The sequence below is a fragment of the Periophthalmus magnuspinnatus genome, chromosome 7, assembly GCF_009829125.3.
Source record: "Periophthalmus magnuspinnatus isolate fPerMag1 chromosome 7, fPerMag1.2.pri, whole genome shotgun sequence".
In the NCBI taxonomy this organism is placed as follows: Eukaryota; Metazoa; Chordata; class Actinopteri; order Gobiiformes; family Gobiidae; genus Periophthalmus; species Periophthalmus magnuspinnatus.
The window spans coordinates 21512944-21538723 of record NC_047132.1 but is presented as its reverse complement, the minus strand read 5'-3'; the positions used below and the strand labels follow the sequence as shown (position 1 = coordinate 21538723).

The following is a 25780-nucleotide window of genomic DNA, read 5'->3' as shown; positions in this document are numbered from 1 at the left end:
TTGGGTTGAACCATGGATCTGTTCTTCTTCCTCTGCGCTGTGTGCTTCAGCTGTAGTGACAATGCTGACATCTTGTGGATATGCCCCATTGCTACAGTTCACTGACTTGTAGTCAATATAATGATTTTCTTCTTTGTATTAGGTATTTATGACGGAGTATAAGGGTCACTTAAATTAAAAAATATATATATATGCGGGCGCTATGAGAATAGTCGTAGCATTTCGACATTAAAGTCGTAATTTTACGAGAATAAAGTCGAAGCCAAAAAAGTCGTAATATTACGAGAAGAAAGTCGTAATATTACGAGAATAAAGTCGTATTTTTATGAGAATATAGGCTGCTGTGCGTGAATGAGTGACCGGTGCGTTATGAAGAATTTGGAGCATTTGGTTCAGATATAGCAATTTCTTCCAAATCTGTCTGGTTCCTCCGACTAAACAAACACAAATGCTGGCAGTGTCCCCTCAAAGTACTTACGATACTAACTAAGTACTAACGATAGTGTGGTGATGGTGAGCTAAAACAGTGGTCCCCAACCACCGGGCCGTGGACCGGTACCGGTCCGTGGATCAATTGGTACCGGGCCACTGGCCGTCCAAGAAATAATTAATTATTTCCGTTGTATTTATTATCTGAGTCTGAACAATCGTTTATTTTTGAAAAATCTTTTATTTTGAAAAATGACCGGACTCTCTCGGTTACATACAGCGCCGACAACCTAACCCACAAATTAGCAAAATGAGTAAAAAACAGACGTCTTTGGAAAGTTTCTTTTCGAATGGGAAAAGGCCCAGTGAAGAGACAGAAAAAGAGCCAACTTCCAAGTAAAAGAAAGCTTTTAACAGACAATACCAGGAGTTCTACTTGAACTATGGATTTATCGCGACAGGCGACTCCCACAGACCAAGCCCGCTCTGCATAATATACGGCGACCAGCTCTGTAATGAGGCAATGAAGCCTTCAAAACTGCTCCGCCACTTGGAGAGGGCCCCCCCGGTCCACGGTAAAATTTTCAAGCGTTGTCCGTTCCGCGGTGATAAAAAAAGGTTGGGGACCACTGGGCTAAAAGACACAGTATTTCGTGCGTAAACCCCAGTTGAAAGTTTATCTCAGAATCAGAAGACTTTTATTGCCATAGTCTGTGAACACAGTTCACAAACTAGGAACTTGCTTCGGTGAAAAAGTGCAACATAAACACACTGAATAAATACAAATACAAATAAGGGCATGCACAAAGTTAAGAATATTTGCTTAAAAAATCAAATGAAATACTTAAAGGGAGAAAATATATACAACAGCAGCATCAGGACAACAGTGCAAACATGGCTTATTAAAGTGACCGGTATTATACAGTGTCCAGTTTAGTGCAGATATTATAAAGTCTGAACAAAATGCTTCAAATTCTCCATAACGCATAACGCACTGGTCACTCATTCACGCACAGCAGCCTATACTCTCATAAAAATATGACTTTATTCTCGTAATATTACTTTTTTTTTTTTTCTCGTAGCGCCCGCATTTTTTTTTTTTAATTTAAGTGACCCTTATACTCCGTCGTAGGTATTTGTTTGGCCTATTTTATAGTTAGATTCATTAGTTTTTGGCTTAGCTAGAAAAAGGCTTAGCACTTTTTTCTCTGACAAAATGCATTAGTCTACTGCAAAGCAACGGGTTGTCATCATGAACACTTGTATTATTTATAATTAATTTACTTAATACTTAATTTGCTTATTGTTTACAACACCAAGGTCAGCTCTGTGCTTCACACAGAAGCAACACACAATAATTAAATACATTTTAAATACAAGTACCAGTGCCAATGCTGCACTAGGACAACATGCTATTAAAATATAAAGCAACTCATTAAGTAAATAGTCAATGAAGGCCAGTGCAAAAAGTGGCTCTGCTAAGCCAACACCATAAACATCTAAAAATCTAATTTATGTTTAATTAGACCTATAGGCTGTGTGGGTTTAAGTTAGTGGCCTTTAGGTAGTCTATTAAGAGGAAATAACAGAAAGTTGCTCTGTAATAAAAATCCAAATATCACAGGTCATACAGTTGGGACCAGAGCATTCACTTCTATTACCTTTGTGTAAGCTGTGTGCTCATAGCAGGCTAATCCTTTTCCAAAGTGAAATAAAATCTGCAGAAGTTTATGTGGAAAATGGGCTGAGGCGACACCCATCATCTATAAAATGGATCAGGTTCAGGAAGAGCCACCTCAGGCTGCAGACTCCAGGGCCCTGTGTCTTCCCACGTACTGGACAGGCTCCACATATTTCACTGTTGACACAATCACGCTCACCTTTCACTTTCCTGACTTTGTATTACGCATTCAGGTGTACTACAAACACATGCGGTTTACTTGTCCCAACATGCACTTGTATTAGTGTGAAGTGACAGACGGATGCTAGCTGTACTGATATTCTTTGATTCTTCTGCCTTCGGACATGTTTGTTCTCCACTCTGATCCACTCTGACCTTTGGGGAGATTTACTCAGTGGTTTGGACTTGTCAAACATTCATCCAAAATGGTCCTCCACACAATCTACCACAGTCAGATATTTTCTTGTCAGTGCCCGGGGAGAAGTCTGGGAACACTTGATAAATACCAGAACAGAAAAATCACAATATTTTTTCCATCTTCAATTATATTCTTATGGATTTTGAAGCAGTTGAAAGAATTTGTAATGAGTCATAGTTGGACCTGTATGATTTCACAATATCTGTCAACACACAGCTGAGGTGGACCTTTCACTTTGATGGGACTCATGGAAACCTTGGGGTGTGGATGGCTAAGTGAGATCAGATATTTTTCTTTCAGTTTTATGAAAATGGCAAAAGCAAAGAATCCAGGATTGTGATTTTCTGGTTACTGCTGCAGTTTTAAAAGTCGCAAAATGTACTTTTTTGAGCTTGAAGCCATGTTATAATGTTGTTACCTCCTCAAAAACATACTCAGAGTTTTGTTTCATGCACACATGTTTGAATATCCCTTTATTATTAGTCTTGTAAGAATGTTCGTTTCTGTTGTAAGCATCAAAGAGGGCGAAGAGTCTGAAACATAAAGTCAGAAGGGTTTTTATGAGTTCCACACAGGTAAAGTGAACAATGAAGCAACAGACTCTGAGAAGGATAAGATGAGATGAGAGTCCTGAAATATGCATGTTAACAGTTTTTATAGTGTCTCTCAATCTATTTGTGTGTGTGTGTTGATGAAGTGGCACTGCAGACTGTACATACCTTACAGTCTTTCTCCAAAATTCAACATTTTTTGTTACACCTTATGATGTCATGAAGTGTTAGTTTTCAAGTTAATGGTTACCTTTTACCTTTTGTTTAGTAGAGATTGGTAATTCCAGGTCTGAAATTATCCAAGTGATTCTAGTGAAGGTGTCTAGAGTTTAAAAACACAGTAGAGCACTTCCTGTATTACCACATGTTATCACAAAGTGGAACAAAGGATGTGTTTTTGTTTTTTGGGTTTTTTTTCTTCTTCTTTTTTTTTTTTTTTTTTTTTTGAGATGAGAACTAAAATATGCAGGGCTTGAGTCTTAAACATCTGTGAATGAAACAAAACACAACTCCAGGTATGTTTTGAGAAGGAACTAAAAATATTGTAATATGTGCCTTTCAAGTCAGGTTTTTGTTCTAATGAGTGGATGAGGTATATAGAGTAGGCGGGGAGGGGAATATAGATAATATAAACCATGAATAAATAATATAATACATAATTCTCCTCATTTTTAAATTAAAAAAATGCTGAAGCAACCCTCCTTGTGCTTCCTTCTGTCATACCTCTAATTCTAATTGATTGTTTTAATAGGCACTTTGTATTCTGTGGCTATTCCCTGTACTCAACAACTAACCATTCAAACAATGCTTTACTCACATCTTGATGATAATTTTAGTATCCATTTTGAATATTAATGTTGGGATAGATCCATTTTGAGAGCAGAGATGAATCAGCAGCTGGTCCCATAAGAGAGTGTAGATAATAGTGAACGTAATCAGCTAATGTGATGAGGAGAAGTCTGTGATGACAGTGCACTTTCACCAGTCCTGACTCATGAACCTAACCTCCAGATGAACCCATTGATCTGGCGGCTCTGCCTGGCTCAGATCTGACTCGGCTTTAATCCTGGATCAGTCACAGAACAGAGTAAACCAGGTTCATAGTGAGGAACGTCATATAGCCTTTACCTGACTCTGGGGAAGTGGAGGTGAACTTTGATGAATTAACACAAAACAAAAACTGAACAATGTGAGTTTCATGCAAAATGTAATGGCAGAGTGTGAAAGTGATTTGAAAGTCAGAAGATGGAGTTCAGGACTAGGGTTGTCAAAAGTGAAAATTAGATAATAACCAAAGCTAAAACTATTATTGAAACTAGATGCTCATTTAAGCAAGTATCAATACTGAAAAAAATAATCAAACTGGATTCAGTTTGACCTTTACTAACAGTTTCATCTTGAGTTTTATCATTACCACCACCATTAAGACCACATGGTATAATAAACAAATACTTCTAATACTAGTTTTACCATTCAGGTATCAAAACCGGTATCAAATATGGACTCTGTACTTTAGTGTTGAAATCGTGTTTGAAATTTTTACATTGTCCATCCATCCATTTTCTTCTGCTTATCCTGGGCCAGGTTGCGGGGGCAGCAGTCTAAGCAGGGACTTGCAGACTTCCCTCACCCCAGATATGTCCTGTCCTCCAGCTCCTCCAGTGGGAGCCCAAGGTGTTCCCAGGCCAGAAACATAGTTCCTCCAGTGTGTCCTGGTCTTCCCCGGGTCTCCTCTCAGTGGGACATGCCCAGAACACCTCCCTAGGGAGGTGTCCGGGAGGCATCCTGAACAGATCTCCGAGCCACCTCAGCTGGTTCCTCTTAATGTGTAGGAGCAGCGGCTCTACTCTGAGCTCCTCCTGTGTGACCAAGTTCCTCACCCTATCCCTAAGGGTGCGCTCAGTCACCCTACAGAGGAAACTCATTTTAGCATTGTGACGACACTATTCAGCACTAAAAGCAGTTATGATGATGTTTTACTATGAGGTGCACATTTGACTGTGACTGACAGTTCACTTGAGATTCAGTGTCATGAAAAGATGAAACACACATTAAAATACACATTTCATTACAATGACATTATAAGACAGTTTTTCGTTGACAGCAGTAGCAGTTAAATACAATAAAATGTCTGTATGTCTAATACTGTATGTTTCCTACAGTCCCTACCAATATAAAAAATCATTGTGTCCAGGTTTTTACAGTGAATACAGAAGATTACAAATTAACTACACTGATGTCAGCACACTTAAAAATCTAAATCTAAATTTATTTATTTTTTTCAAATTTTGAGTAAAATTATTAAGATCTACAGTCAATTTCCACTATCAGATTCCACTATCTGATGATTTGAAAAGAAAAAAGGCCGACTGAGCAAAGGCTGAAGATAGTAGGATAGTAGGAACAAAGTTTAATACATTTTGTAGAGTTGTGTTTTGCTTCATTCACACATGTTTGAGTAACACCTTATTATCAGTCTGTCTATATCTCCAAAGCTCAAAATGCTCTGTTCCACCTTGTGATGTCATGAAATGGTAGTTTTCAAGTTAGCATCTACCTTTTATCTGCAGTTCATTAGAGATAGGCAATTCCAGAGCTGAAAGTTTAAAAACACAGTGGAGCACGTTTACCACATGAAAAAAATAAATGAGTGCTTTCTCTAAGAAGAAGTCACTGTTCATATTAAACATGTATCAGTGAAACAAAACACAACTCCAGGTATGTTTTTGATGAGGAAACAACTTTATGAGAAGAAAATGGTGTAATATAGGCCCTTTAAGAGATAATAATTCAATGTTTGTTTCATGTTTGTTTGCATTCAAGTTATAATAAATACCATCAAATGACACTGAACGATCAATGGAGCTTATTGAAGTGAAGTAAATGTGTAAAATGTGCACTTTTCCTGCTATTCAATTTAAAAAATACATGCACATTGCAAGCTATAAATCTTTTGTCAAGCACGATCAGAATGATATCGCTCTTTATGTATATAAGAGGAGTGTGTATTCTGAATTCCTGGCAAATAAATCTCACAAAATGTTCAGAATCCCCTGGAGGCCAGAATCCTGTCCTGTACTTGATGTAGTCTCTCGCATTTGTCTGTCTAACTGAAATCCCGCCAGAGGGAATCTGATAAACACTGATAAATGACAATATATTAATAGCATATCCAAACCTAATCCAATATGCCCTCTAAAGTCTCTGTCCACATAATTAAAACACATACTAATAACACTACATCAACTGAAGCATGACGTCTGAATCATTCTGGATCGGGTCGGGTTCTGATCTCTCAATATGTCAGCAGCTTCGACGTGGACTCATTTTCTAATGGACTGCCGCACTGCCCTGCCAAAGTGCATGCTGGGAATGAATGGGCCGCATCCATTACACGGAATGAACCACGGTGAGTTGTGGCCACTCGGCATAAATGAGCGGGGGCAGGAGGTAGGTGGGTGTGCCAAAAGATGGATGGTATTTTCTGTAACAAAGTAAAAGTAATGTAAAGTCACTCTATTCATTCACTCAGCTGGCCTGTCTGTATAAGCCCCCCATGACGGGATCTAATTGAAATGACTTGAGGGAACGTAAGAGCAAAGTTTGTTTATATTACATTTGGTGCATAGGGAGTTGTGTTCGACCTTGAGTAAGATGGGAAAAAGTTCTGTTTTATTATTTGATCTGAGTAGACAACTATTTAGAAGCAAATGATGAATAAATAATACTTAAGCCTGAATAAAGTTGTGTTGTTTTTTGTTTTGTTTTTTCTTTTTAAGGTAATCAGTGGTGGTTCAGAACAAAATACCCTGTCCAACAAGATTTTATTTGTTTAGGGAGAGCCCAATGAGATTTCAGACGCATTCAGACTCTCTTTTTCATGGACACACAAACCAAATAAGTACCGGTACATAAGTTCTTTTAAAACATGTAGCTGGTGTAAGTATAAATGTTTATCACCAGATTATTAAATTGCATTTGTGGCACCAAAGTATCCAGTTTTGCATGTCCTTGAAATACAGATATATGCCATTTTTGGGGAGCAAAACAGCCAAAAGCCCTTTTTCCAATCTCAGTTCTGGTGCAAACTGTTCTTAGACTTATATGACTTATCATGAGAGCTTGTATTAAAAGTTCCTGTATCAAAGTTCGACAAGCAAGCAAGATATTTATGCAGTTTCTCAAGTAGTCTCTTATAAATACATTTTATACAGTGTTGTTCTTCTGACAGGTAGCGATGGCCAACTGACTTTTTCATAGAGAATACAGTAATGGATGGTTATGAAACTAAGGGCTGAGCGAAAGAATGTGTCTAAAGGTTTCAAAGTAGAGGCTGAAGTCTGCATGTTTATTGTATCTCCATAATCCAGTACACAAAGAAAGGTTGCTTGAATAATGTATTTGCTGTAATTTAATGGGATACAAGATTTGTTTCTATAATAAGATGATAATTTTGATTTTAAACAGTTACATTATTCCGAGATATAATAAAAGTGTATCCAAGCATTTAGTATTTTTTTATTGAAGCATGCCTCACTCAGTAAAAGTGAGATAAAGTGCAGGCACAGTTACATACTTAAAAGTACAATAACATTAAAAAGCAACCTTAACAACAAACTTGGCAAGGAGAAAATAAGGACATAGACATGAATAAAAATGCTCTTAAGATAAAACAAAAGGGAAAAGTCACATCTTGTAACCTTTAAGTCAAAAATAGACTAGACATTTTTTCATTTGGGATGTTTTTATTGGACTAAATAACAAAAAAAAAATACTAATCCTTACTCTTGCATTGTATCTCCTCAAATCTGACTTTATGACCTCCTCTTGCTTTTTTCCAAATGATGAAATGATGTTCTTTTGGCTATCATGTTACACAATATGGCATAAAACCCAATTTCCAAGGCAAGAGTTGCAAAGTACGTTTCCATGGATTCATGCAGGTGATATTCCACCTCCAGAAAGTGGCATAGTGCTGCTTTAAATAACAAGCTTCTGATGCATACAAGACTTTTTAGTTGATCTGGTTCCCAATGAATAAAACAAACTAACAATTACATTATTTTGAGGTGCAAAATAACTAAAAGATGCACATTTCCACCCTAAGCTTTGATCTACATATATTTAATTTGAATCCCAAATGTCCAGAGCAAGAAAACACATGCAAAAATACATTCACTAGTTGAACAGGGTGATGGAGTATATGACATTCCACTGAGCAAAGGGAATAAAAGCAGGTGTGAAGAGGCAGCTCCTGTTTAGACTTGAAGCTTGGTGCATTGAGACATCTGGCACCCGACAGACCACTAACCACACACTGCTCCCTCACTGTTTATGCTGAAGAAACAGCTGAAGGCACAGTGCACACGCCTCTGTGTTCGAGTGAACGGGCCGACTCCACACTATATACTCTGTGGTCAACTGTAAAACCTTTACGATGGAACCGAAAATCTGGATTTTGCTTTAAACAGTAGATCAGAGACACAGAGCATCTGACTTACCAGTATTATAGCACACAAATAAACATGTATAAAATGTGTGAATGTAATAATGGACTTGAATAAAATAATAATGATGCATGTGTTTTATGTGGTACTTTTCCACATGCTCAAAGTTGCTTTACAACACTGTGCATTATTCATTCACTTCAGACTCAGCTGTGGTACGATGCAATTGTAGCCACAGCTGCCCTGGGGTAGTGTGACAGAAGCCAGGCTGCCAATCTGTGCCATGGGCCCCTCCAACCACCAATCACTCACACACACACCAAATTCATACCACCATACTAGACTAAGGACACAACAGTATGCACTATAACCACTGCTGCCCCACCCAGCGCTCTTCCATCCATGTACTAACCAAGCCCCTGTTTAGCTTCTGAGATCTGATGAGATCAGACGTTTATGATTTGGCATGGCCACTTACTATTCTAAATCATCCATTTCCACAGTGTATATTACTCTGATTCCTGACTCAAAACTCGATATATCTGGGCTTCTAAGCAGCACAAAAAGCACATGAATTGTACATAAATATACACTGGTGACAGTGGTTTGGATAGGAAGAACTCTTCTTTAAACCACAAGGTACTACTTTAACTTGAGGAAGACCTATACACTGCTGTTGTTATGGCATTTTGAAAGCAATTAAAGGTAACATGCCAATCTAAATATGTTAACAATAAATACCCCATAGAAGAGCAATATCCAACTTTAAAACTCGTATTGCTTTCCAGTGTCTGGCATAACTGCCAAATTACAAATCACTGGATCAAAACATCTAATAAATTAAGATAAAAACGTATTTTATTACTTCTGAGGCCTGAACAGATTATAATTCACATTTGTGTGGGTGGGTGGTGTGTGTGAGTGTTGTGTGTGGGTGAGTGTAAGTGCGTGTGTGTTTGTGTGTATGGTGTGTATGTCTTTTTTCAATTCAAACAAAATTTCACCCCATCTGAAGCTTGGGAAACATTTGCAACAAATCTTTTATTCACTTATGTAAAACTCCAGAGGTGAAACAGATGTATCAAGCAATTATAAAAGTAAACTCATGAGGGACAGAGGAAGAATTGAAATATTACATTTTAAAAGCACTGATATCTTGAGGGAGTTGGTTGGCGAGTCAATGAAGGAAAAAATGAGTCTGCAAATTAAAGTAAAAAGTCTATATGTATTGGTTTTAGCCCCTGAGAACATGTGTGATGCTAGTGAGTCGGTAGCATCAGTAGAGCTAGGGTTAGAAATATTATTAAATAAACACACCCTGCAAATAGGGAAAGCACTAATACAGTTGTCTGTGTAATCCCTCAGTCGTCCAGGTGTGATCCATGAAAACAAAAAAACAAAAAACGTTTCACCTCTCTTTGATTTAGGCCTGAGAATGAAGTTATAAATAGGAGATAAACAATGTCTAAGTGCCCCATTCCTGTTCAAAGCAACAAAACATCTTCACTTTAAAACTTTTGTCCAGTTGAGAGGATTTTTCTTTTGTTACACTGAACCAGACCTAAACTGTCCCATCCTTCCCCTTCTTTTCGCCTTACTTAAAATTGATTACCGAGCATTTTTCACAGTTGTCAAACAGTCATTGTGTCTTTTAACCAGAAACACTTGACATTGTCTGAAAATGATCTTGTCACCTGTGAACCCATGAGCATTAGTGGGGTGGAGTGGGTGTTTATTCTTCTCTTTATCTGCTGCTGTAATTGCATCTGGCAGCGCTCACTTCCACAATAGAGTCACTAAAGTATGGCCTGTCACTCACATACCAGTAAAAGCCTGTGTACTTGTGTATTCAGATATGAGAGGAGGAGGTGGGCTGTCAGAAAGCAATCCTAATGTACTCTTGTCTCATTATCTATCACCATGCACTTTCGCTCAGTCCTCAGTCCTCAGTCAAATTCACCTGTACTAATGCAATAAGTACAAGAAGTGTTGTATGAACCTATTCAATTGGTTAAAAGTGAAGAAAGTGAGTTTTCTGGTAGCTTAACCATCTGCAGTATCGCATTAAGCTTTTCTATCTTGTATTTACTCACTTACAGGTATTTTACAGCAAAAATAAAAATATAAAAATAAAAAATTCTTAAAAAACATACATTCTTAATTTGATTTAGGTCTTCTCGTCCCACATCTTAACTTTTACTTAGTCCGGTAGCATCACCTATTTGAATTAATTTGCCTCATCAAAGGTTTGCAGTTCTTAGTATAGTAATATTCCCAAAAGCCAAATCTATTTTACTTCTATTAAAACATAATTTAATTCTTTCTTGATAAAATCCACTTGACATTACTACCATTGTCAATTTCCTCTAGAACATAGTAACAAAAAGAATTACACTTTTTGGCAATTTTTCAAAATAGAAATGTCTGTTTTTGCAGTTGAACTCTTCATATGTTTAATGCTTTACTGTGCAACATCCCATGCAAAACAATAACACCTCTGTGGCGACAAGCAAGTGGCAAAAGGTCTACCAAAAAAGTGACATAGAACACCTTTAAAGGACCCATATTATGCCATTTTCTGATCTATTTAAACTGTTTTTTTCCTCATCAGAAACATACCCAGAATTGTGTTTTGTTTCATTCACACAGGTTTAAAACACAAACCCTGCATATTTCGACTGTGTTCTTCTTACAAACTGAAAACTCCACTTTGTTTTTCAACTCCACTAGAATCATTTGGATAACTAAAAGTAAAAGGTAGCTGTTAACTTGAAAACTATTGCTTCATAACATCAAAACTTTGGAGATGTAGACAGACTAATAATGCAGTGTTATTCAAACATATGTGAATAAAGCAACATTCCGGGTATGTTTTGATGAGGTAACAAGATTATAACACGGCTTTAAGCTTGCAAGAATCAATTCTGAGTAGCGCAGGACATTTGAGTTGGGCAAAGACACATAAGCCATTTGCCAAACCAATCCATCACTGAATCTGCACTATTGGCCCGGTACGCACTAATACCATTGCCAACTGTTTATGTCACTTCACTGTTTAATTCAGAACTACACAATAAAACAAACTATTTAAAACCCCAAGCATCAAACGCAGTGGCAGATATCTAAAGATGTTTAAATACATCCCTTCTGCAGCTGTGGATTCATCTGGAAATGTCTCTAAAACCACAAAAGCACTCCTCCATCACCGCGAGCAGTGAGCACTTTTCCACTAACTTTAACTGCACCAAACCGAATCTGAGACAAGTGCTTTATAATACATGGTCTGAACAAAAAAATAAACCCATGAAGAAGAACTGACAGCTGTTTGCTTTTTGCTGAAATACACATAGTCAGTTGTGGTTACATCAGCTGTCCACTCTGAGGCGTAACATGCAGAAATCGCTCCAAATATTGCTCAAGAGCTATAGGCCTAGTGCAATGGAATCAAGTCATTTTACAGACTGGATTTAAAATTATACTGTTGGTGCGAGGAGTGGAAATGTGTACAGTTTGAAACATTCAACAAAACTGCCAAATTCGTGCATTTATTTTCACACGTGGATGGCTATGACTCATTATTGTGCTGAAAAGTAGTGAAATAACTAACCCTTAAAGGACTGAGCCTATTATAGACCATTATAGCTCACCTAGACCTCTTTATTTAGCCATAAAAATCATGTTAAAGGAGGTATCAGCATGTACTTTTGCCTTTTTTCACACAGCTCCCTCTATTTTATATATTCATCCTTATTTTTCCTTTGGTGATTCAAATAACTGTGTGATAACAGTTAAAGTAAAAGAAAAATATAAAAACAAATGTACTTTTGAGTAACTTGTATGTAAGCAAACACTAGAAAAACTATCTGGCCAGCTCAGAAACACTTTAAATTACATATCTGAACATTATTCAACATTTATGCAAGAGATTATGCATTTTGTACTTAGGGTTAGGTTTTTACAGCCCTTTCTATAAAAAAATGTCAAGCGTTTCTGCACCTAAGACCTAATTTTGCCAGGACACATTTGTTCGGAAAGTCCATTAAGCTTAATAATTTTTGTGCAGGGATAAATACTCATCAACAAACAAAAAACAAAAGCATTTCCTACATCTCTCTTCTTTCCTTTGCAAAGAATAACCATCTACAAATTGGGTTTATTAAGCTTCAGTATAAGTTTGATTAATTAGGCTGATTAATGTTCTTTTTGCCAATAATGTGACACAGAATGCAGGTTAAAACACAACAGACAGAAAAGTAAATGTCAGACTTTTACGTTGGTGCTAAAATAGTCTAAACTGGGGTGTTAGTATTAGCGTGAGGACCCAGTGCGTCCAATGGGGGGCGACACAGGACAGCTACATTTAGCGCGCAATTGCAGCGCGTCTCCACAGCCCCTCCAGCACCTTCCTCTCTCCACTTGTGGGATCAGCAATTCAGATCGCATGCAAATCTGTGAAGGAGAGAGAGGCACGGTGGAAAAGAGAGGGAGAGAGCGGCACATTCCTAAAGACACAGCTCCCCGGGCCTTCCTCTTCCTTCCGGGTGTCTCCTCTCTTCCTTGTCCACTTCCAGCCGGCGGCGGCGCACACGCTCGGACCGGAGCCGCGGTACAGATGCTGGATCTGGGCTGCAGCGTGAACAAGCACTCTGCTCGCCCCTAGATAAGTTCATACGAGCGCTCAACTACGGGGACTTTGTGGCTGATAGTTTGTGCTTACACTCGTTGGAGCGTGAACAGATTTTGCGCGGAGTGAAACTTTTTTTGTCTCCTTTCTCCAGCCATGGGATCCCAGCGGACAGCGGCACTGCTCGTGGCCGGACTGCTGGTCGCTCTGAGTGGGCACTGCGGAGCCAGTTGTCCCGAGAGGAACCTGGAGGACCGGGAGGATGAGGCGAACATAGTTTTGACGGGAACTGTGGACGAGATTATTAACGTGGACCCGGTGCACAACACGTACTCGTGCAAGGTAAGAGTGAGCAGCCATTCAAAAGTCACTACTAGTGCGCATGAGGAGGAGACACCTGCCTCTGGTGAACTCAGGCTCTTTGCACTGATAAAACTCTGCAGACACGGTACAGCTTGAGCTACACATCTTATTATAACATTTTAACAACGATATAATACCCATGGACACTAGTCTATAATGCAAAAATGATCAAAATTAAGGTTTTTGTCAGTTTTCTAGACAATCAGCAGTACATTTTACTTTGCCAACAATTGTAGTTAATTGAGCCTACATAAATCATTTGAGACTATAAAATAAAATAACTGTAACTGCTGCTGCCTGACTTTGAAATGAATGCTGTAGCCTATAACTTTATGCAAAGCAACAACAAATTAGGCAGTGGATTGGACAATGTATGTGCTTCAAGTGTCTTTTATTCCACTTAGTACTAGTTACACATCTATTACTCGGGCCCAACAAGCATGCAGTCATCCTCAACATGTTACAGCAGGAAAGTGGCCCCTGAGTGGCCCTTGGTTGCGGCTCTTTTGTATGATTAAAATCTCTGCTCCTGTCTACTACTCCCCAGCGGCTGTGTCACTAATGGCTCTCATGGTGGATTACTGATAGTTATACCCATATCAGGACGTATGGATGTACTTATGAATAGTTCGGTAATGGTATAATGCACAGAACCACTTTGTTTTAACCCAGTAACAAGTCCATTTAGTATTTAAAAATGATTCAGCGTTTAGGACTCCAGCCTTCTTCCAAGGTGATTCATTAAAGATGCACTGTGGAACTTTTCTGGTTTAAGGTCCACCACCTGCTTGTCTTTATAGAGCTGTGAAAATGTTACACAGTGTGACATAAACAGTTACATCTTGCACTTATTGAAATTCCAGGTGTTTCTATTGCTGACAGATACGTACTTTCCTTACTGTAAACGAGAACGCCGCTCCACAAATCTGACCCGTAACCTTGCCTGTTGCGTTTCTTGCTTGGAGATAAATAGCTTAATGTCATATTGTGGACCATGCCAACTCCATGGAGATAAACAGGTAGTAGACCATCCAGCACAGCACCTTTAAACAATTTAACTTAAGTCAGTAGTACTTTAACTTAAAACTTTGAAGTATCTCCTGGTTCATTTTTGTATTATTAGTATCATGTTTGATATACAATATTCTGCAGACCATCAAAAGTATATCCTTTCAGTTTTGGTTAGCCTTTCACATTAGACCGTACATTCATTGTCACCTGCTAACATGTACCTTGCAGCCACATTCTTCCACAAATTTGAACTCCTGAGTCATAGTAGCTGTAGTGAAACTCAATCCTATACTTTGCCTGGAGGAAGTCGCCTGCCTCTGTCCCTGTTCCTGGCCCAGTTATTATAAAAGTCCTTTAGCACAGCGCCACTCTCTTGTGGTGCACTATTCGATGATCTGTCAAAATAAACAAGCAGTGTTTGGTCAGCGAGCTTTTCCTTAGAGTTAGCGCGCACTGGCTTCCCGTCTGCAACCGAATGAATGGAGCAGATTAGAGGTGCACTGCTCCAGAGGCAGACATGAGAGGGAAGTGCAGCGGAAGGACACACTTATCATGACTCAACAGAACACACACACTGCTCAATGTGCTGTCATGAAGTCTCTGTAGCACTTAGTTATCACTATCGTCTAGTGTAATCCTGCTGTGTTCGATTTTATTGTATTGCTCAATTACAATATTCCACATTGACAAGTTTTGTTTTAAAGAGAGGAATAGAAAAAAATGAAATACAATTTGAACCGTATGACATATATACGCCAGCAGTGAGTAGTAAAACATTTTTACCAGCTTATTAAAATTATGTCTGATACAAAGGGAGTATAATGCATAAATAAACCTACATTTTCCTTGTAATATTAACCAATTTTCTGGCAAGTTTTTGTGTAAAGTCAAACTGATATACAAATTTGGACAGGTGAATATATTGCATTTGCTCATTCAAGTGTCTCTTACAAAATGTCCATTTTTGTTCCATTTATTATTTAACGGAATAGTTAAATATTCACACTTGCTGTTATTTAGTTCTAAATTTACCCCATTTTAGTCCTGTTTTAATCCTTGTTGAGTCCTAATCTAGTTCAATTTTAGTTTGGAATTTAGCCCTGGTTTAGTGTGGTGAATCTGCAAGTATGAATGCACCCACATTTACCGTACCTAAAACATTTTTCAGCAGATTTTTAAGGACCTATACAAAAACAACCCAGAAGAAGAATTACATGACGTTATACTTTTGGCAATCTAGTGTAGAAGGGTAACCGATTCCCGAAGTTCTACAAAGCCGTAATACTTTTTGTTGTATATTTCCCCAGGTCAGAGTGTGGCGTTATCTGAAAGGCAAAACCACCGTGAGCCGTGAAATCCTGCTGGACGGAGGAAACAAGGTGATGATCGGCGGCTTCGGTAACCCCGGCATCTGCGACAACCAGGTATCCACGGGAGACACGCGCATCTTCTTCCTCAACCCGGCCCCGGAGTACATGGGCCCCGAACACAAGAACGAACTCATGCTCAACTCCAGCCTGATGAGGATTACCCTGCGCAACCTGGAAGATGTGGAGCACTGTGTGGAAGGTAGGACCCTGCTGAAACCAAGGAGCGTGAATGCTAACCGTGTGTGGCAGGTGCATCTGAGCTAGACTTTTCATGTGGAGTTAGAGGTGTGTGATGTGATGGAGGGAGATGGCTAAGGAGGATGATCTCGAGGTACCAGATGGGTTTTTTTTTTAAGCGTCTTTGTCTTGTTTATTTTTAGCCATAGTGTTGAATATTACAAGTTATAGGCTAAATTTATTACATTTATTTTTTGTGTTGAAATTTAAAGTCCTAAGTAGTATCTTTGAAAGTGGCCTTTATTCTAATACAGTCTTATAAATACACAGATACTGCCAGGGTTTTAGTGATTGTATTTTCTGTTGGCTTAAATTCCATCACCTGAAGAGCCAGATATTTTGCAAAGAAAATATCTATGCTGCATTACCTATTTAACAACCAAGTAATCTAATTCAAGACTTTATAATTGCACCATTTCTTTTTTCTTTTTCAATGAGACCACATGGGCTCTCTTTTTCTTGGGAGTCCTCTTCAAAATACAATACAAACAGAAAACAAAACAAAAAAACAGGTCCAGGTGTGTGTATAAAAGTTCGTTACCAGATTATTAAATTGTGATTGTGACACCATATCAAAGCCCTCTTTCCTGTCTCAGTTTTCATGCGGCTAGTCCTTAGCGTTATACAGTCATGTGATGTGGTATTAAATGTTCCAGCCTTAATTTACAGTCTTAATAAAGCATTACAAGCCAGACTTAATTCGTAATGAACAAATACGTTACTAAGAAAAATGTTTGGGGTATGGCATTAACTGGCAAACTACCACTAGCACTCTGAACTCATGGCGTATCATCATCATGTACAGTTTATCTTTGAAAAGAATTGTGTGCAATGCTTTTTTTCAATCTTTAACTCATTCACTCAATGGAATGCACTGCCCTGAAGTTATGCCATATTGAACCCAAGCTGTACAGTCATGCTTGCTAACTCTCCATGACTCAGAACAGCAGCAGTAACAGTTTTCAGAAATGCTTGGCCTGGAGCACTGGGGTCAGCTCTTCCCAGCCTGTCCTTGCAGGTGGGTGTGTCCAGAAAACACCTCTAGGACATGGCTTTAGTGCTACTCTCTGACCCTTGCACCTTGTAGACGGCCTGTTTAATAACTCACAGCTAGCCAACAGTTTGAGAAACAATTTCCCACACTTTCAGCCAGTACTAATAATTGTTATTTATTGTGTAACTTTTTTGGTTGATAATAAAGAGGGATTTGTTTGGTGGCCATAGCATCAAAAGAAAAGTCAAAGCAAGTTTTGTGAGTGTGTAAGGTACATTTTTGGAGAAGTTTGATGAATACCTCTTTTCCTGCTCACCCTTATTTGGTTGAAAAGTAATTTGTCAAGCCCTTATGAGATGACCCACAGAGCCATAACTAATAAATCCAACCACCATGACTGCAAGACTGTAGCCCCTCCAGTGCTGAACTCTTTCTACCACTTGACTATGTTGGCAGCAAGTCAAACTCTGAAGCATTACTAGCAAATTATTCCCAGCACGAAATCACCTTGCCGAGGGCTTTTTGAGTCAGGATTTGGAATTCTGGACTCTGCATTCCGGGTGCTTTCCTCTCAATGGTTCCGGGTGGCGGGATGTTCCAAGGGACTGGGCTTGTTTGCAGTGTTAAGTTGCATTTGGCGCACACATAAAACTTCTTCTGTTTGTCTGTCAAGGCACGAAACAGTGCACTGCTAACCTTTTCATTGAGCCCATCCTTTCTTGTCCCGGGACTCCTGTTGTGGAGAGGGGAGTTTCTTGGCGAAGATAAATGCTGGTGAATGCAGGGCTTTCTGTGGCAAGGCTTTGTGTTTGAAGAGGGTTTTTTGCCCACACAAACCTGATTTCTACATATTATCTTACAGTGAAGCTGATAATGAAAGCGCAGGAATTTTAGGAATCAGCAAGAATCGTCCTGTATGTAAAGGCTGACCAAACCATTTTCAGATTAAAAATACAGCCATAAAACATATTATAATATTACACTCAGATAAGTCATACCAGCAAAAGTGATAAATATTCACATAAGACGGTGTAGTTGTCCTGATTTTCAAACCACAGAGGGGTGAAGTAGATTTAGAAGTCTTTTTTGGGCACATGCGTTACTCTGTAAGAGCTTTTTCAGATGAGGAAGTGAAGCAGAATGTACCACCAACGCACAGCTAATCAGCCCTCATCCCACAGCATCATATAGGGACACACATGGCTCTTTCTTACAAGTTTGCAATCAATTAGGCGTTTTGCAGTTATACACAGACAGCGGACACATTTTGCGTTTGTCACAAAGTGCTGCTTTTATAATCTACTCTATATAGCTATCTATTTATTAGGGGACAATCAAAGTGTACTCATTTGTTAAGAGAAATCATGGGTTACCATCAAGCTGTCTGTGGCATCATAAAACAGAGAGCTGGATCTACAAAAGAACACCAAAATGACTACACAGCTGATTAAAGCATAACAAAACTTGCATGACCAATTTATTTCTATCTCCTTTTTCTTACTCTTCCTTTTGTAAGATTAATGCAAGGTTACGCCGCACCTCAAAACCCCTGCGTTATTTAACGAAAGAGGCCCTGATAATTAACCGCCTTCTACAGCTCTATCCCGGGAAGAGAAGGGCTTTCCGCCTCCTTGCTACAGAGCAGCGCCGTTTTAATTAAGCCAGTCAAGTCCAATCTCATCCTCTGCTCTCAGACTTCACCGGGACAAGACTGTACCTGCTGTCTGCTCCATACCCTCCTCTGCTCGCCCCTCATTCCTGACATTTTCGATAGCTAGGATAGACTCTGGAATGCCTGGCAGAGAAGTGAAGAGGTGGGGAGGTGCATTGTCTAAGATGGAATAAAAAAGGCTTTGTGTGTGATGTTTTTGTAACTACAACTTTGAGAAATAAGACATTGATGATTCAGCATGGTATTCGGATGGATTAGTACTAGCCCGAAGGGTAAAATTACTGTGTATTGACTCATAGCATTGAATGATGGTGCAGTAGTGAGCATTTGGCAGTAGAATGTATGACCAGAAGGAAGCTTTCACCAATGGAGCATTCTTACAGGGCCAACAGGCTCTTGAAATTTAAACTCCATTGCGTAACGTTTTAGCCAAAAGATAGACTATAATAAAAAAACAAACATGTTTTTTCATTTTGGATGGTTTCACTGGTCTGACAAAAACATGCATCCCTGCAAAACTGTTACACGATGCTTTATGTAATGGTCGATAATGGTGTATAATCTGGTCCTTTTACCCAGTGTCATTTTAAACTGAAACACAAAGAGCTAAACTATTTGCATACATGGGACAGGTGCATTACTGTATTAGGCACATTGAGTTACAAAAAGGCCTTGCCTCAGTACTGGTACCTCTACTACATCTATTTTCCTACTTTACATCGCAAATTTGAGTGTTAGACAGAAGCCGACCAAACTAGTAATGGCTGATTAACAGTTAGTAATTACTTGCCTACTTGCATCATTTCCTTATAAGGCTTCAAAAGAGTAGCCATTCCCATTGCTTTCTCTCACCCACTTTTCTATTTGCAAAAACTGTTCAGCTGGTGCGCCCCTGATAGAGAATTCCAGAGGGCAGGCGGAGGTGTTTGGAGCTCGGACAGGAAGCCCATTTGATGGAGAGGTGTTGAGTGTGGGGAAGATCTTATCCGGCTGCGCTCTTTATCAGACTGCTTTGTTTCTGCTCCTGAAAGCCCCACCAGGCTCCCACATGGAACACCAACAAAGACAAGACCATTTCTTCTGGTCTAATCCTTGATCTTGTTCCATTTGCGTGCCGCTTTGAATGATGAGCCAGAGCACAGTCTTCCTCATCCTAAAAACTGCTGGCTTAATTACATTGGCATAATTATGATGAATAGCTGCTTAATAGATAGGAAGTTGGAGTAGAAGGTGAGATGACAAAATGCAGCTGTGGGACTTGTCATGTCCCGGTTCAAGCCATGTTTACTCCAGATAAAGACTTGGTTTAGTCCTGGTTTAGTCAAAGTTTAATTTCAGGTTAAATCACAGTTTTGTCCAAATTTTGTGAAGGTGTTTTCATGTGAATACACCCTTTACTTTCCGAGATAAGTTGATATTTGTGTGTTTTGTGCACGTTCTTTTTTTTTTGGTTAGAGGTAGCATTAAAATAATCTGTTTGGTTGTATATTTTTGTCTGTTTTGGCTTGGGCTGTAAGACGAATCGCAATCTAATCAAAAATCACAAAAATAAAAAATGACGCAATTAGCAAATCACAAAGGCTGCCATTTTTGAAGTACCAGTTTCCTCCACAAACAATTAAATATCATGTTTTAATCTGCATAAAAACGGCTGAGTTTAGATCCGTACAAATATGTTCTGAAATTTGATTCACGTCTTTCTGTCAATTCTCCTGAGCGCATTATAATTGTGACCTTTGAAAAGAATCCTACTATTAAAACCAAAATCATAAATCTAATTGCGATCCCAATTAGGTATTTTTCTCAAATCGTTCAGCTCTACTAACTATCAACAATAAAAACATAACCAAAAAAGAACACTGCCTTATACACAAACACTAGAATAGGGCTATAATTCAACCATAAAACGCCAATGGCCTTCCCTGGCGAACCCTTAATCTAATGTTAATAACTTGTGTTTTACTACTCCCCCTCCACCACTCTTTACAACATCCATGTTTCTCTACCCAGCAGCCCGCTCTGCTGTGCTAAGCCAGGCTTGTTAGGACCACGATGGGGGTCCTGCTCTCCCCGCAGGTGGTCCCATTAATGACGCCTCAGTAGAGCAGTGCGCTGGAATGTGGGTGGGATATGTGAGTGGCCGTCTTGACTAGAAGCACTCTGTTGCCTGATATAATTTTTTACCTCTCAAATATTTGTGTTTGGAGGAGATGCGCTCGGATTCCTCACCTGTATGGGCCTTTTCCTGGCTAGATGACCCCCCCACCCCTTCCCCTTCATCAGTAGTCTGTAGTCTGTAGTGTCATGTGAAACAATATAGGTGAAATATGTGGATGTTTAAGTATCTGGTTGCGTTAACTTCACCTTGAGGACACTTGGTCATGTTTGAACAGTGTAAAATGTAGGAGTGCATTGACTTTTTTCAGTTAATGAGTGACTTGAAAGTTGCAGAAAATGTTTTACCATTGGAAACGAAGTCTGTCTGGGTTGTTTTACTACGTTATTAATATGTGATAATATTTACTTAAGAAAAACATTGCTATATTCAGTGGATATACAGATAGTTTAATAATTAATAGTGCTTATATCAAGTAATAGGAAGACGTCTGTGTAAAGTGAGTCGTAGCACAGTGATTTGACGTTTTAGTACATTCAGACACATACTGGTACTATGTAGCATTGCTCATAATTGTGTTTCTTATACACTTAAGTTCATATTTCTTATTCATAATTATTCACATCATATCTATTTAGTTTGTTTGCATCATGTATTGTTGACTGTTCTGTTGAAAAAAAAAGATTACGTTAGATTGCTGGAATGTATCTTTTCATCAGGCGTCCCAACCAACCATATTACTATTACTACAGTGGGCAAAGGACAAAGGACTCATTTGCTTGGGCTGTACTTGAACTGGCAACCCTCTGATTCCTCTGATGGCCACCTAAATCCTCTGGACCATTATGCATATTTTAGTGCAACTGCATATTTGCACTATATTAAAAACTATAAATGCATATTGAAGTTATATTATGGAAGCACTGGTCTGTGGTTGAGTATACTGTAGCTCTCAGCTGGTACAGTGGCATGTACTCTTAACAGGCTACTCAGCACCTCACATTACCTATTCATTGTAGAGCTTCATTTTGCTTGATACATTTCCTGTAAAAGAACATGCCGCTAGCTGCGTTCACGAACATCTTCCCATCAAATTACAAAGCATGAATCACACTGTGTCACCGTATAATTCTGATGTATAGAGCATAAACATATGGGATTTTCCAAAGTAGCAATGAAGGCTACTTTATTGGAGCCCTATAAACTGTCTATGAGAACTGTTCCACCATCCGCCGCCACACCCAGGACTGAATTAAAGTACTGGGGTCCTGATCCGGTTCATGTCTACACAAGCCTCCTTTTGTCTGGTGGGAATCATGCGAAGTTTGACTAGTGACTCCGCGGATTGGGGTTTTCTCATGGACTTTTGAGTGGATTAAGAGTGAGAGTTAGCCGGTGCACCCTTTCGGTTAAATCTGTGTCGCCTTTGTAAGCTTATGTCCCAAAGCATTTATGCACTGAAGTGAACAGAATCAGACAAAAAGAACAAGTCCACGATGGCTGGTCTTTGATAGAACAGCCAACAAAGGAGCACAATTGGTCTGTACGTTTGCCAGTGAAACCATAGTCTTTCCCGAGTTATTGCACATTTTAGATTTTAATTAAACACCGGTGAGCGTGGAGAGCGGGCTTGGCATGGTGTTAAAGGACCGGTGAAATGAAAAAGCCATGAAAGATGGAGGGGAGCAGAGGAACAGACCACTTAACCACAGAGTGTGCGTCTTGGCGAGGGGCCCAGTGCAAACCTGGACTGTAATACTAAAGAGCAGATAAGAATCGGGATGGTATTGATAGAGCGCACTGATAGAGACATGCCGGGACCTGCTTGTCGTGTTAGAGATGTTAGCGAGCCGGCAGACCACAGACCCAGTGCTACAAATACTGTGGCAGTGAATGTAAGCAACATTGCCAAGAATACGGCTGTTTTTTTTTTTTTATAGTTTCCAGTTAAATGCAGTTCTGTCTGATAGTTAGGATCAAAAATAGCATTTCTTTTTTGTCTTTCTCGTGTTCTTTAAAATGTGTCTGCACAGTCCATTCGAAACAATATTTTTATCTTCATATCAACGAGTTAACATTGTCGAGTAGTGCTTGCTAAGAATCTGTTTCGAGCAAATATATCTTTAATGTAATACTTGTGGTTTGCTTCCTTTATCTGAAGTGTTTTAAATAGTTTTATTACAGTTTTGTACACAGGTTTCTAAGATAAATTTCAAGCGAATCAGTATTGCAAGTCGCTTTGGGTGGCTGAAAGTGAGCAATTTTGACAACAACAAAAATCCTGTCTACAAATCTATGTCTTTTTTTTATTTGGGGCAATTTAGAGTTTTTAAAACATTATAGGAACTCAGAGAAATGCATAAAACCCATGCCACATCCATACTTCCTAACAACCAGTTGATATTGACACTGACACACAATACTAACATTTGACTTATCTGACAAACACAGCTCCACATCCCGTAAAAAAAAGCAAAACCGCCCTGAACCCCAAACATTTGCTCATACCTTTCGGCCAGAACATTTGAAAGATTTAATCCATATTTTGTGTAAGGTGAGACTGAGAAGCCCCAGGTCGCCGAGAAACTTGAAGTGTTGCTTACATTTTAGTTACAGTCGCTCCATCTGTGTAATGACTTTAGCATGTTCCATCTGCACTGCGATCCACAGTGTCTTTTTTGGAGCAGTGTATTTGTCTACGGGCCAGGGCCACTAAAAGATTCATTGTAAAATGGCTTACTTTGGCCAAGGGCGTCACGGGGGATTAGTATATGAGTCCGGAGACCTGAGAAGAAGGTGTAAAGTTAGATGCTTTTAAAAGTCAAAGAAAAATCTATAGCAACAAAGGATAGTCAAAAATACCAAGATAATTATCAATACCCAAACTATAGATAAGAAATGACAAAAATAGGACAGTTGGACATAGATATTTATAGAGTAGTCTTTATCTTCCATAGTCTTCTTCTTCAGAATGTAAATGAGACCTCATGAGTTTAAAATCAGTGCCTCTTATTTCGTGTTGAAAAGTACATTATAGTATCACTGAAGTATCCAGTAGAGTATCAAGCCTTTTTTTAGTATCCTGACAATTCTAGCAGAGATGGTTATTATTGTATGCCAGTTTTTCTTTTTCTCTTGAGGACTTGAAATAACATTACCAGAAAATCAGAGCTCCACCTGTGAGGGACATGGGTGTACAGTGACCCGGAAACTTCCAGTCCCAGACATAAAAAGCAGCCAGTCTGTATGAATCAAAGGCTCCCATTGGGACATTGGATCAGTGACAAGATTCCGGCTCCCAGACTACACATTTGTAGAGCAGGGCATCTGTGTGGCCTTAGTTCTGACTTAGTGACAACAGGTTTAGAAAGCTGGAGTCGGGAGGGACTTGGGGGCAGCTCCTTATGTGGTCTGGATGTAGGTCAGTGGATGTGTCCTTTAGCAGGATTAGGCCATCCGATCACATGGGAAGGAACAAAGTGGCAGCTCAAAGAAGTATTGTGAGATCAAACATCAAACATTATAGAAGTTAAAATTGTGGTATCTGCCATTATCAATGCAGTTAAAGCCCTAGTTTGTAACGTTTTAGCCAAAAAACAGACTAAAGCAAAAGCATGTTTTTTCATTATGGATGTGTTTGCACTGAAAAACATACAAAAGCATGTGTCGTTAGACTGAGCGGGCTTACATCTCCATAAATCTGACTCTTATTTGGCCTGGGTTTCTATGGGTTGTTGTATCATGGGATTTTTTTCTATAATTTAGCAACAATTCTGTGTGATTCTTTTTAAACAAAGATTTTGCTGTAAAGTTCATTCCTACCCAAAAAAAAAGCCTTCCCTCAACCAAGCGAACTTGCAAGTATTAATAGTTTTGATTTCAAGTTATAGATGCATAATGCAAGTCTTACAAGTCAGGTTTGTGTCCCTGCATCATGTTCATGCTTCTTATAGTTTAATATAGAGCTTTGCCTGCATATCCTTTTAGCACACCAACAAGGACATTTGGCATGTTTGAAGTAGGATCAGCTGGGGGTCCTACATTAAGAAAATCACAGGAAATATAGGCCAGTCTCTAGATCCTGTCTGTAATGTTTCCTCCTCTCTCTTTCTGTCCACGGGTCGTCATGGTGCAGTAAGCATGAAGCTCCAGCCTCTCTCTCTCTCTGTCCCATGTGACTTGTCCTACATGGTTCTCACTCTGTCAGGATCTGTCCACTTTCATCCTCTCTCACATTTTCTCAGCAGGACATACGGGTGGTCCCTACTGGCCAATATTTCAAATGATTATTTTCTTACATTTATCCTATACCCTGAGGACAGATCTGTAGCCCTACAGGAGAATAGCCATTTTAATTTTGCATGGCTCATTTATAACAAACTGACCATGGTTGGGATTAGCTGTACCCATAGTATTTGGATAAAACTCCCAGTATGTTTGGGAGAATCTATTCTATATGATACGACACATTTGCTGTGTAATGCTCTTAAGACACAGATATATTTTTGTCATCTTTTGAGTTACTATTTAAAGCAACACTACGTAACTTCCATGGAAATAGTAGATAAAATTATACTTAACATTTTCCATGGAGACAGATATGTTTTATGCCATACTTGCTCCATGAAGTCAAGCAGGAGGAGGCTCTCCTCCAGGACAAGTAACAGTCAGTTTTGTGGAGATGTATGCCCAGTATGTTTTCAGGGCAAAAAGACATAATTTAAAAAATCTATTCAATTATTTTTCTTTTTTTTTTTGGCAAAAACGTTACATGGTACCTACAAGGCAAAAGTTTGAAACATGTATAGCGTAAATAAAAATATGCACTACTTTATATTTAAAGTAGCCAAAATCAAACACTGATTAA

The 25780-nt window shown here is 39.0% G+C and overlaps 1 protein-coding gene across 3 annotated transcripts in view; it reads left to right on the top strand.

Moving 5' to 3' along the window:
- Positions 1-12963: 12963 nt before the first annotated feature.
- The window catches only part of agrn (agrin), a 362945-nt gene continuing 350128 nt past the window's right edge, over positions 12964-25780 (top strand). For all 3 annotated transcript variants that reach the window (XM_055222859.1, XM_055222858.1, XM_055222857.1), the window contains exons 1-2: positions 12964-13492; positions 15832-16093. In XM_055222859.1, the coding sequence (XP_055078834.1) occupies positions 13307-13492; positions 15832-16093 (448 nt within the window). In that variant the 5' untranslated portion in view covers positions 12964-13306. The remainder of the gene's footprint in view (positions 13493-15831; positions 16094-25780) is intronic.